Source organism: Scomber scombrus, chromosome 7 (assembly GCF_963691925.1).
Source record: "Scomber scombrus chromosome 7, fScoSco1.1, whole genome shotgun sequence".
Taxonomy (NCBI): Eukaryota; Metazoa; Chordata; class Actinopteri; order Scombriformes; family Scombridae; genus Scomber; species Scomber scombrus.
The window spans coordinates 13,468,148-13,482,489 of record NC_084976.1 but is presented as its reverse complement, the minus strand read 5'-3'; the positions used below and the strand labels follow the sequence as shown (position 1 = coordinate 13,482,489).

Here is a 14,342-nt window from a genome sequence, read left to right as displayed (position 1 = left end):
CTGCATTCAAACTCAACTCAACTTAAGTCTTACCACATAAGTATTCTCAACAAATTATACATTAAGTATCAAAGTACTATTTTTGCAGAAAAAATGTGTCTGTGACTGTTAAATTATATGACATTACTAGATTGTAATTTACAGGCTTTGGAATATTTTCATGTAAATCTTGATCTGTAAAGTAATTAAACATGTCGATTACATTTAGAGGAGTAAAAGGTCAAACATTTTTACCTAAATTATATTGGAGTAGAGTATAAAGTAACATCCAATGAAAGTACACAAAATTACTTCAAAATTGTACTTAGGTATATGAGGTACATTTTTGCAACTTATTTGCTCCATGTGTGATAGATTTTGTTGCGGTTTTGGGAAATACTCCAAAATGTTTCTAATACATCCTATCATCTCTTCTGTCAGCTCCATGTGACCATCAGCAAGACAGCTGTGAAGGTGGTGTTAGACTGCTCCGTCGTCGGGGAGAAAGCTATCAGTGCAGCTGGTAACATCACCACAGATGGTGTGGAGATCCTGGGACGGATGGTGCGGTCCAGAGGCCAACGGGACAACTCTGCTCCAGTCAGTATGAATTCCTGTCTGTGTCATTGTACTACCTGTTTGGCTTCCCACTAGTCAAGAAATGTATAGGGTATCCTCGACACAGGAAGTACAGGGAGGTTCTCAGGGCAGAAGATAAAACCTAAGAAATTGACAAAATTGTCACTTTGGAGTAATGAACAAAAACTTATTTCTCAATGTGATGTTTGTATCTATTAAATAGATGCTGTTTTTTTATTATATCTGAAATGTAAGCTACAGTTAAAGGAAGAATACATTAAATAGTTGTATAGTCAAGTGATAATTATCTGGCTGTTATAATCTTTGTGCAGTGATTGCAGTGATCAATCAGGGGGGTGTATGTGTGTGTGAACCTTTACGGCCTGTAAAGCAGCAGCCATAAATATCTAAAACCATTTCAGTGAGACACTCAGTGGGAGTTCACTTTATTTATTGCAAGTGGAAATGTACAAAGTGCTTTACATACACTTTGTTAGCTGCGCTCTGCCCATTACGCAGCTCAGGCCATCGAAATACTTTTGGCACACTCAGGCAGGGGAGATGGTGAGATATCCCGGGCTGCTGGGAATACTGAGAGCTGTAATTAATAAATTTTGACTCTAAGCTTTCTGAGCAAAGAAAGTTATTCCCTAAAAATGCTGTTCGAAGAGGTTTTTCTAAAGAAAAATGTGACGTTTCCTTTACTTACCAACAGATAATCTTTTACTGGCCAGCAAGTAGGATGATCATTGATTTAAAAAAATATGTTGTATCTGTCTTGTTGGGAAAGGTCTTTGCAGAAAGAAATCTGTTAGAAAACTTACTGACAGGTTTACTTTGCTCCTAGTTGATCAAAAGGATTACAAAACTGAAGGTACATCTGTGTGAACAAAACCTGTTGCATATGAACAATGTTGACATTTTTCTCAAGGTTTCAGTGTTTGACTTAAATTTGTCTGTCATGCATTTCCCAGTTAAATTGGACTGTTTGTGGCTAGACTTTTAGTTTCGATATGATCAAGGTGAGGTGAACAAGGACACTGGCTAATTTTGACTTGTGAGCCTGGGAGATAAATCAATCCTCCTGTACTCTAAACTAAGGAATGACCTTTTAGGGGCCCTATATTAAAATGATACCAACACTATATGAAGATTAAGTAGTGATGAAACTTTACCGAACAATATACTTGTTTCCATAAATTATTTTTCTCCCATTTAAATAAAGTTATACAGTTTATGAATGTGTTGCTGAAACAGTAGCAGAGAGGAAAATAAACAGTTACCACCCAGTAGTCTGCAATCATGTGTTCGTGTCTGCATGTGTTTAAATTCCTAGATAAAACATTTAGCCCAACTTTTCCATAGTTTAAGTAGTGCCTGTGATATATATGTGTAATATATGTCGGTGTTTTCCCTGGAATTGTTTTCAGCAGCAGTGCCCCCCCAACATATTTAGGGGGTTCAGGGGGTTCTCACCAAGATATTATTATTATGTTATTTGATGAAAAATGATGCATTTTCACATTACTTTGGACCTCTCAATATTTATTCATAAAAATACTGAGTGACAGACATTAGTCACTATCAGTCCTTCTTCCTGTCCTCTCTGCTCCTCCCTCTGCCGATGTGGATTCAGTGCAGGTGCTGGTTTGGGAGGAGGGAGCTGCATCTCAGCTTGTAACTAAATTTACAAGAAATTGCCAAATTTTAAGATATGTGGGGAAACTCAGATAAACAGTGAGGCTATATGCAGACAACCTTCCTTTTAGCATGTTCATAACAATCTGCTATTAGCTTAACCAGCATGCTGAAATTAATGACATTCCCATGACCTAATTTATAACCTAATCTGTAGTTTAAGACTAGTGTAGCCTCCAGAGTGTTCATTTTGTTTATTAACACTATGAGCCTGCACATATCTGTCTTCCAGCACATTTCAGTGCTTCATTAGAGCAAGAAAACAAAACTGTCTCTGTTTGGCTCCTGTTTCTTTGCTGTCTCTGTTGTCTCTTATCAACACTGAAAAACCACAAAACCACCATTTACAAAATACTGCGGTTAATATTCCATTTCTAACATTTGCCTGTGTTTTACCTGCGGTCAGCATTGTGAAACATGTCAACTGACAATACTGTAGCCTAACTGCTGTATTAATGGAATTGGTTTGTATTTATTGGCGTGTACTCATGCATGTGGGTGTGTGTGTGTTTACAGTTCCAGCTCCAGATGTTTGATATCATCTGCAGCACATCCTGGGCCAGCAGAGATAAGTGTTGTGAACTGCCAGCATTGGTAAGAAACTAACACACATGCACACATACTTTATGCATCATTTTCTACCTCGTATCTTCTCTCCTATCCGAGCGTGCAGTAGCTCAGTCTGAGATAATTAGAAAGATAATTGTGGTGATGATCAAATTGAGTTATGATGGACCCAGAATGATAGAGCCAGAACTAAAGCCAAGTTACTTGGGATCAGTATGAATGTCCATTAGCATTGGCACTTCTTTGCCAAGGCTGATAGAGTCTGTGGTCAGGTGGCTAATTTCATTTATTTGATAGAAATGCATCTAATGAGCACCTTGACAGTCAACAAGTCCATCTGAGTCTGCCTGTATAAAAGCACCAATTATCAATTATAACACACCCAATCAACAAATGGATACACTAAGTTACCAAGTAATTAAATACACCTGTACAATCTGATGCAATCCAATACAGTATGATTTTTGTGAAGCTTATAATGTTCAGCTTTTGTTCAGAGAACTTTTGAATTATCTTTGTGGTAAATATTTAGGCTGCATTACAATATATACTGTATATGTTAAAAACATGTTTAGAGTTTTTGACCACCCTCTTTTACATAGATTGATAACTTGATAATGTGGTGGAATGATAACATTTAAATAAACATATCTATCAGCCTTTGTACTGCAGTTTTTAAAAGTTTTATGTAGTTGTTTTTATGAAATAGTTTATCAGTAGTCAAGGGGACCAAGCAAACACTGATTGTAATGTGCCATCAGTTTATTGCCTCGAGCAGCTCAGACAGTTGGGAGTTGAGGATCTGATCCAAATACCTGAGATGAGCTCATACAGTTACAATCAGTCTGTGCACGGTGTGTTTGTATTTTCAGAGAGTTGAAGAGCAGTGCCCTTCTTTGCCTCATGCCTGTACCTGTTCCCAGGACAGCAAGGGACCTGCAGGACCACCCGGACCTCCTGTAAGAACTCAGTTTCTTTCAGTTATTCATTTGTTCCTTTATTAAATTATTCATTGAGACTCTTGTGCTTAGTTCAGTTTTAAGACCACCTGTTGCTGTCTTTTTCTGAAGAGGCCTATGTACAAATTTACAGATGTCTCCTTCCACCTGTCTTTCTATATACTGTCATTTATTTATACGTCAATGCATGTAATGAGGCTTTTAAATCTTTTAAATTCACATTTTCTTCCCTCACATCAGTTACTCACGTATTCACTTTGACTCTTTAGTGTCTCATTAAAAAGTTTGTATCTATTACAGAAAAATAGTTTGGATCGTCTATAGTGGACAATGCTATTACATGTCAGACTAAAACAGCCAATCTGACAACTAAGAAAAACATTAATTTAACATTGGACATTAATTAAATTTAATTCAGCTCAGTTCATTTTTCCTGTAAGGCATCAATGTGAGAAATACAATTTATTCACACATACAAAAAGAACATCTAACATCTAAAAATAGATGTTATGATGGCGTAAATGTTAAAGTTAAAAGGCATATGAGTTGAGACCTGTCCTGCAGAGCCTAATGCCAAGAAGCTGCATTATGACAGAAAAAAACATTTCTTGCTTGCTACACAGTGTATTTTTGAAATAATTGAAACATAGTCAATCACTTGTCATCTACTAAATTAATATCTGATCTTCTTATCTGACATTTGATCTACATTTCAATTTACTTACAATTGATATTTTTGGAGTCATACTTATCAATTTAAAAAAAAATCACACCTCTGGTTTTTATTGAGGTGGCAGTATGTCAGAGAGAGGGATGAGCTTGTGGCGTAACTTTATTCCTCTCACGCAGCAGCAGGTAAAACCTGATAGAAGCTGAGAAATGAGAGCAAGTATTGAGCTCATTTATGGCCTGAGACTTTTTGTCTATATTCGCAGTTTGTGTTCTCTTTTTTCTTTCTCTCTTAATCTGCCGCTTGGTCTTTTCTATTCCCTTTTTTCTCCTTTTTTCCCCCATCTATATATATATCCCTAGTTTTCTCTTATTTTCTCTCCACTCTCTAAGCTCTCTCTCTCTCTCTTTGTCTCCACTCTTGATGCTGAGGGCAGGAGAGGGGTGCGGATCAACACCAGTATAGTTTGAGAAAGTAATTATACAGCGATTCCATTTATCACAGCCGATTACATTCCCCCCCCATTTTCCCCCCGACTGACGAGCCAGATCCACTTACTCACCTGTAGGGTTATGTCCACAGGCCACAGCCCTCCCTTCTAATTTTCTTTGTCGTTTTATTTTGTCCCTGTTTCACTTTTCATCCATACCCATAGTACAAGAATAATGCAGCTCAGCTATAACATGCTATCCTAATTTCATTTGTTTGTAATGCATGTTAAATTGCAGGTTGTTTTGCCAATTATTTCTAATCTCATTCCATCAACGAGCTGTTTTACTTGTTTTTAGGAGAGAGAAGGACTGTTCTTTCTCTTCTTTTCAATGTCCATTTACTGGCTCTTTCTTTCTTTCCCTTTCCTCTCTGTTACTCTCTCTCTCTCCAAGCCAGAGATCAATAGCAGGACTGTATAGCTTTCAACTTGTCATTGTCTCCCTGTTTCTCCTTTTTCTTAAATTTTTCTTTTACCCCTATTTGATCCCAGTGCCTGAGGCTTCTCTTTTCTTTCTCTCTTTTTATTATCACTTTATGTCTCTCTGTGACTGCATCTGTTTCTCTCTCCAGCATTGAATGGGCCCCTTAAATCACATTTTAACTGCAGCATATGGGTGTAGATGAGTGGTTTAATGGAGAAATCATAGCCACTTCTGTGCTAAAACTGTACGCCAAAGTCTGTGGGATGTCGAGGAAAGATGAGAAGGCGGTGACGTTCCCCTTGTTTACACTATATAATGGTTGTTAACACAATAAATGTTGTGTCCCCTGTGGAAGACAAGCTTCCTACAGGCAGAAAAACTTTCAAAATCCTAACAGACTGTGAAAACAGGATTTCACTATGATGTGTACAGAATTTGTTGTCATGCTGTTGAGGTTTTGCTCACGGTGATAAACCGTAAATAAATACCTGCATCTATGGGGAACCCTGATGCAGATTTAAACACACACAACACTTCCATGAAGAGACAACTTGGATGCAAAATGAGATGGAGAACAAACAATCAGTAAAAATGATGAAGAGAGGAGTTATCATCATCATCAAATTTAAAACATTCCCACTCAAATTCACCTTTTTCGTACATTTTCTTACTGAACAGAATATGTGCTCTTATCTGTTGACCAGGTATATCTAGCCATATACTATTTAGCCTGCTCTGCACTTATCACCATCTAAAACAGTGTTGTGCTTTTCTTCCTGTGAGTCATTTCTTTGTTTGTGTTCGAAGTCAGATGTATGTCTTTTCCTGTCTCTCACAGCAGCAGGCCTCTCCAGTTTTGTAAATCTATGAGTCATGTTTGAAATAATATTGATTGCCGCAACTGAATTGCAATCTGTGCCGCTTGTTTTGGCACAGACTCAGCTCAATACTGAACATCAGTCAGCAATCAATCTGACATTAAGGAAAACAAAACATGCGCCGCTAGCCATCTTCATTTGTTAAAATTGAAATGTGCCCGCGCTGTTCGAGATCCAGCTGTTTAAAAAATGTAAATTTGCCTTTGGCATCAAATTGCTCGGTTAAATGATAATAGTGGTACATTTTTTTCCTATCACCATTAAAGGCCTGTGAAAAATCCAAAAACAGTTATTTGTATTGTTGCTGTTGGAAGCTAATTTCAGTTCCTCTGCAGGTTTGCCCGACTTCCAACACGTCATTGGCTCCATTGTTTACAAAAATCCATTAAGAAAACTTGGCGAAAAAAATCAATCATTTTGAATAATACATGTTTGTTGTTTTTTTTGGTGGATTTTTGGTGTTTTTATGAAGAATTTACAAGGACCAATCATATATTTTCGTATCAAAAGTACTGTAGTACGAAGTTTCCTTCGTCTTGTTGCTACCAAAAGTTGAACAAGTGTGCATTGATGGAAAAGTAAAAACAAGTCAAACATTGTGTTGGGCTGTTTATTAAATTGTAATTGCCAATACATGCTCCCTACAAGCTTTTAAAATATATTTTATAAACAGTGTTTTGTAACTTCAGACTTTGGTCAACAGTTTGTTGGGTTTAGACTTTTCTTTGGTACGAATTTAGATAATAAAAAATATATATAAATGTAAATCACTGGTATTAACTAGTATGATGTAGAATTTGATATAGACGTAAAAACTGGTAAAAACAAAACAGATGACATAGGATCCCACCTTTAGGATTGGCCTCTCTCTTAAATACAGCTTTTTTTCTCTTCTCATATTCCTCTTCCTCCTCCCCCTCGCTGCAACCATCCCTCCTGTCCCCGCTGGCTAAATATTGAAGGAGCTACCTAGTCGCCCCCTCATTCCCAGGGGAGATCTATTTAAGCAAACACAGGAAGAGGATATATCCCAAATGGGCCAATGATTAGCAGATGTGTGTAGTTTGTCCTCAGTTAAACCTCGGGGCTAGAGGGGTCAGCCTGAGGTTTACAGCTCCACACTTACAGATGCAGAGTAATAAAGTCCAGAGCTCCAGAGTCCAGAGGGGAAGTTCGTAGCACAGATCTGCATTGGCCTCTATGCATCATATTCATGATGCATTCATATCAAAGATCTGTTTGAACTCTGATTTTATTCGATTTTTAGAGATTTCCATGTTTGAAAGGAGTAATACATGTGTGTCCAAGTTCTTCCTCTCTTTTTAGACACACAATTTGCAAACATTGATTTTGTGCTGTTTTTATGGAGTGCCTTTGGTCTGTGTTTTAGGGCGGTCCAGGCATAAGGGGAGCCAGAGGAGACAGAGGAGAGCCAGGAGTGACGGTTTGTAAAATCCACCTAATTCTAGAGACCCTTTTTTTCCCTTTATAATAGGGACCCTCAGCTGCACAGGCCCCGTTTATACTTTATATTTTCAGCTAGCCAGCCAATGACACAAACACACCAACAACTCACATGACTTCACCGTATAGGCAGACTGTCAGAAGTAGCCACATCCACACATTGACATAGTTAAGATTGAGATCAGTTAGGATTTATCATGCGGCTTGGAGAGATGGATGCATTTATACCTTTTAATTATTTGGCTACAATGGGTCTCAAACCTTCGGCAATCCGATTGTAATCCCTCTCTAATCGTCATTGCTGCATTTACACTAAACTTTATTGATAATTGTCCATAATTTTGAGATTATCATCCAATCTATTGAATCCAATATTCATAATGTAAAGAGGGTAACAATTTGTCTTTAATCTCTCATGTGGTGGAGTCACTATGATACTGAGGATGATGAAGCAGCCCAGAAGGTAACAGTGAGAGAGCATGAAGACCGCCCACTAGATAGTCTAACTCTCTCAGCGGTGCTGTACTTAGACACTCTGACATGTTATGAACTATGTTGTCCACACCTCTCCAGGAACAGAACAGCCCTCATCCTCTGTTTATCCCAGTGGTTAGAAGATAAAATTAAAAAAGTTTGGGCTGTGAAGTAATACCCCCAATTCACACACAAAGAGTCTTTTTAAAAGCCGCCCACTTGAACTGCTCCATCCTTCAGTTTGGATGCAAAGCACCCTTGAGCTGAAAGTCATTTTGAAAAGCTCACAGCATTTTTTTCAGGATACCTCATCTTCCTTTTAGTCTCAGGCTTAAGGCGGCCTGCGTCTGTAATATACACTTTTCCAACAAATCATGTTTTGGACTATTAATGAAAGATTTACTGCACAGCTTGCATCTGCTATAGTTTTGCTATAGCAGTCTGCTCCAAACTGTAACAAACCATCCAGCTGTGGCAGGCAGTACAAAGACTGATGCTGTTGGAAATTTGTCAATCCAAATACCCAGTTCCCATGGTTGTGGTTTGATCTAAGATCTAGAAAAATATGTTTCGAAGTTGTTGGTCTTTGAAAGAAGCAGCAGGGATCCTGCACTTCTGCTCAGACACGAAGGGCCGTCAATCAAGAAAATAACTTCATCCCCCTCCACCATATGCCCCACTTTGACTTTGTTGAGTGACAGTGTATCAGTGACAGTGCAAAGCAGACCATGAAATGGCCCACCCTGAACTTAAAACTTAGCACGTCCTAGTAGAAATTCCCAAGAATGAAATAAAGACAGAATCACTGTCATATAATGCTTCAATACAGACCATGTGTGTTATGTGAGATGCAGATTTTTGTCCTGCTTGCACACACATACAGTCGTCCACACATACTGTATATATTAATACATGCCTGCCAGATCACACTCATCTTAGCTCAGCAGCATTTTGTACCACTGCAGCCTCTGCCAGTTTTATTTGAACAGTTGAGGTGTTCTGTTACTCTGTGAATTTATCCTTATTCATTCTCAGTAATCTGTTTGGGTACATACTTCTTACAGCGTAAGCACTGATAGATAGGGGGGAATATATGGTGCAGTTATCAAAACAAACCTCTAACTAATGTAATTTTCAGTAATCTATCAATTGATTAATCTCTTTCAGTCATTCGGCTCTTTGTATTTTTGTGATATTTATCGTTTAGTTAAACATTATGTAACACGTTTGTTTGTTTTTATTCCAACTACATTCATTTGTATCAGATCCATGGATTCTTTTGATTGTTCACATGGATAAGAAAGTCATGAGGCCAGTAACTGTGTGGTTGAATAGCAGAATAATAAATACAGCCAGAGTGAAGATTACTTTGGCTACTGGTGCTGCTGAGCCAACAAGCTACAAATGCTGCGATTCAGTAGTGGTTTTCAGGAATTTCTCTTTTCTGATTCCCTCCTGTCTGCAACTCATACACATGGTTAAAATGAGCCGCCACAACGGCACAACCTGATTATAGATGGATGGACAAAATCTAAATCAATTTCCTGTAGTGGATCTCATTATGAAAGCAGCCAATGACAGCAAAAGCGGTCAAGCATGTAGTGATGATGGTGACCAGAGTTTGTAGTCTTAATTTTACGGACATTGTGTTGATTAAGTGCAGCCTTTGAGAAAGGCGGCAGAGGTCCATTATAAAGCATAACATTGTTATATAGTAAACAAATAAGAGATAAATAATAAGGAACTAAAACAAAATACAGTAACAAAGAGTATGTAGTATTAATGAGATTTTCCTCTGCGCAGATCAAATGATTAAACATGATCCAGTGAATGGTCCATTGTGGGTTTTTTCACAGGGACCTCAAGGGCCAATGGGAGAGATTGGCTCTTCTGGACCCCCGGGACCGCCTGGTCCTCAGGGACCCAGCGGGCTCTCTATTCAGGGCCCTCCGGTAAGACTTGCTTGTGTGTGTGTGTGTGTGTGTGTGTGTGTGTGTGTGTGTGTGTGTGTGTGTGTGAGTGTGTTTGCACTTCCAGTCACTTGTAGGATCTTGTCTAAAGCACACTAAAGCTGTTTTGAGACCAGCATCTTATTAAGATAACTGATGATGTTTTTTTCACTCCTTTGGTAGCTATATTATGACCGCTGATCCAGCTGACATCTAATGCCAAATATCTGCTTTACAGGGTGCTGCTGGGGAAAAGGGAGAGAGAGGAGAGATAGGTCCAGCTGGACAGATGGTAAGACGACATCTCCCAAAAGAACTGACATAATAGTTTGACCAGGAGTCTGCAACCTTTACTATCAATAGAGCCATTTTTGGCCCAAAACTTAAATGAATAAATCAGTCTGGAGCCACAAAGCATATTTGAGCCTTATAATGAAGGTAACACAGCCAATTAAGACTCAATTAGCCTATCAACATTACTAATAGGTCTAAATGAGCATTCATTCATTAACCACATGTGGCTACTCTGCAGTGGGGTACTTGATTATTTGGTACTTTAACTTTGCATTTCCATTAAAATAATATTATGTTTTGTTGCATTTATGAAATATAGAACTACAATAAAGTAAACTGTTTACATATGTTGTTACCTATTGAGGTTTATTGTTGTCTATTGGGGCATGTTATTACCAACAAAACACAAGACTGAGCTGTAAAGTGGAGAGAAAAATCCACTGGCATGTGTAGGCTTGTTTTGATATAGAGTAGCTATGCAGGCCTACTTTGTGTCCTCCCTGTGCTTGTGCAAATTAACAAAATAGAAAGTAGCCTACTATGATAATAAATTAAACATAAAGCCTGGTAGCTTTAAAAACTGTAAACGTTTTTTTTTTTTTTTAAAGGCCGGTTCCAATTTAATTCTGAATAAAGTCCTGAGGGCCGTTCAAGTCATTGGCAAAATCACAACTCGCTAAAACAGATACTTTGTTTAAAAAAAAGTTCTATTAAACAGTGATTTCTGTTTCTGAACGTCATTGCATGTCTTCTCCATATCAGGCAATTTTGATCTTCATGCAAGACTGTGAGACAGGAGCGATTATGTCTATGTAGTTCATGCTTAAGAGAAACTGCTCACACAAGTACATTGATCCAAAGATGGACAGGACACCAAATGTATACTTCTTCATGTTGATAACATATCAACATGAAGAAGTATAACATATCATAACATTTCAATCACAGGTTTGTCAGGCTTTGGGATGTTTTGAGTATCACTCTAGTTTGGTTTTGAGCGAGAATGGCCATCTGAGAGGCAACATCTTCAAGCTCGGCTGTGAGGCTTTTGAATTTGGACACCTATAAGTCTGTGTCAGCTATGTCAGCCAGTTCAATTTCAAGGTTGGGTTCACTTACTCCTGCAAATGTGGACATATTCAACAGGAATAGGTTAATGTAAAGGAGTGAGCCAGGGAAGCATAGTGTAGTTTTTTTTTCCTCTCCAAGATCACTGAATCTTTCCCCAAATGCAGTTTGTATTCTGATGTTGTAAATGATCACAACTGATGTGTTCGTATCCTTCTTTGAACTCTCTCGGGCCTCTGTTTACATCTCTGACCAACGCTGTCAACTTGCACTCAGTAGAGTTTAGAGGTTTTATCCAACTCTTCCAAGTACATTTTCTCCACTTTCCTTTCTTCAAAACTTCCCAAATCGTTCTCTTTCTCTCTTCCCAGTCGGATACTTGTCAGTATATGCAGTGTGCTTGCTCTGAAAGAAACATCTTTCAGTATAACTTTTTTTTGTTTGCTTATTTCTCACCTCAGATTAAGCATACTGGTCAGCCAGCAGCGTTGGCAGTGAAAGCAAACAAATCTGTCCACGCACTATTAAATTCTCTATTTTCCTCTGACACTTTTCTGTTTTTTTAAAATTTGGAGCCCATAGCTAGCCTAGCTAGGGAGACTCAAGACTAGCCATTGCTGTTGAGGTTGTGCAAAATTTAGAGGATAAGGCGCAGGGCCGTTTCACAGGAGACGATGCACATCTTAATTGAATGAACTGTTCAAACTTTATTTTTATTTAGTGTATAGGCTACACATTTTTACAAATGAAATATATAAAAATCACTTAAGGCCTACAACCATGATAAATTAAAATTACAATGTTAAAAAATAACCATTACTCATTTCCATATACTTTTTTATATCAAAGCCACAGGGAGCCACTGCAGAGAGGCTAAAGGGTCACAGTTTGCCGACCCCCTGAGTTGGACAAAGAGGTGACGCGTGATAATGTGTGACTCCCCACATCACAGCAGAGAATACAGAGAGGTGATTGTTTGTCTGACTGACATGCAGGGATTTCTCCCTCTGTTGTTTTCTTGTTTAAAGGAATGAAGTAGCATTCGGTCAAACAAACACAGCTGTGTGTGTGTTTGTGTGTCTGTGCGTATGTGGCTCTGTTTATAAATTGTTCTCTCTCTCTGTGTACCTGTGGAGTATACAGTTGAGTCCTACATCCATTATCACTGCGGTGCCCTGCAGGCTCACAGAAACGAGACTTGTTGCCCTATAAAGGCACAATTCTTTACCTTCAATCCATGTTTCATTATTTGATATTATCTTATTATTTATTGTATTAAAACCTTTCACTCTTCTTTCGTGTTTTATGTTGGACCATCCATTCTTTCTCCCTTATTAGGTCCACCCTGATCTTTAGTGTTGTATTGTTAAGGGACACAACACATGTTAGAAGTAAAGTGACCTAGGACAACGTGTGTGTGTGTGTGTGTGTGTGTGTGTGTGTGTGTGTGTGTGTGTGTGTGTGTGTTTGTGTCAGATATTTGCTCATGTTGTGAGGATTCGCCTCCCTTGTGGGGACAAAAAGCAAGTCCCCTTTACATAAATCAGGAGTCTCCAGGAAATTAACATACGTCAATGTAATGTTCTCTTATGCGATAGAAACGTGTGTGTGTGTGCGTGCGTGCATACGCATACGTTTGTCTTGACTGTTTTTCTGCCGACACACACATTAATGTACCCGTGGACACAGAGCAGTCTAATAGAATCATTCAGATGTGAACAATCATTACCAGAGCCTCCATTATTGGGCAGTGAACCAATCAGAGGTAATACTGAATTAATTTAATGGTGCTCTTCTGGGAGTCCTGTACATCGGCAAAGTCCACGTTATAGTATAACTTTCTGCCAGGAGAAGGTTTTATTATTCAAGGAGTTCTTCAAGGATGACCTATTGCCATTAATGTATCTGTTAGAATAACTGCAGTAAAAATTATGTTGTACGTAATTATTATGTGTTAATTATATCTGTAGGAGGTTTTCACTGGGCTTATAAAAACAAACACCATTACAAACAAAAGCCTTGATATGCTTCAATGTTTCAAGGCCCTGCGCACCATTACAGTTGGTCATATTTCTGCTTGATTAAACCTCTGCTCAGGTTAAAGTTGGGAGGAGCTTTGCTAGAAATTATATGAGATCGCCAACCTCAACGCACCAATTATAATCTTTCTGGGCAATCTTTGTGAGGGTCAGTGAAAAGCAGTCTGTACATGCCGACACAGTTATGAGAACAGATCTAATCGGGAAAATGAAGTGAAAACACCTGTGAGGGCAGTGAAAGCCTTTAGTTTATCAACATAGTTTTCAAGGCTTGAATTTTTTTCCACTAGACTGGTGAGTTCTGTAATTTAAGCATCCGTGAGGTGATGATGTAAAGAAAATATAGCAGGTCTCAGAGACTAGAGCAGTGGTTTTCAATCCTGGTCTAGTCTCTGTGCCTGGGGCAGCCCTCATTCAGAGGAATGGGTCTTCTGCAGAGCCTGGTGATGAGCTGATCATTTCAATCAGGTGTTTTGAAGAGGGTGCCATCTAAAACATGGAGGGCAGGGTGCCCCAATACCAAGATTGAAAAACACTGGACATGGTTCATCTCACTACGATATGAATATTTCAAGAAAATCCTAAACAGGGTGAGCTTGACATTGTCATGGAACAACTTGTTATTGTTGTGTCCATTATCGTTACCGTATCGTTTGGACTGAAAAGGGATACATAACAGATCTGTGGTTAACTTTTAACCATTAGTACATACGATAATCCTTACTAGTTGCAGAGTACCTTGTGTGATAATCTTACTGTCACTACATTTTAAAATAAAATGTCTTAGGAGTTTAAATCAAATCTAAAAAT

At 38.5% G+C, this 14,342-nt stretch overlaps 1 protein-coding gene across 1 annotated transcript in view; it reads left to right on the top strand.

Annotated features, from left to right (window-relative positions):
• col14a1a (collagen, type XIV, alpha 1a) overlaps positions 1-14,342 on the top strand; it is a 142,279-nt gene that overhangs the window by 103,363 nt on the left and 24,574 nt on the right. The window contains exons 34-39 of the mRNA XM_062422444.1: positions 421-579; positions 2,773-2,850; positions 3,696-3,782; positions 7,635-7,688; positions 10,039-10,134; positions 10,370-10,423. Of these exons, the coding sequence (XP_062278428.1) occupies positions 421-579; positions 2,773-2,850; positions 3,696-3,782; positions 7,635-7,688; positions 10,039-10,134; positions 10,370-10,423 (528 nt within the window). The remainder of the gene's footprint in view (positions 1-420; positions 580-2,772; positions 2,851-3,695; positions 3,783-7,634; positions 7,689-10,038; positions 10,135-10,369; positions 10,424-14,342) is intronic.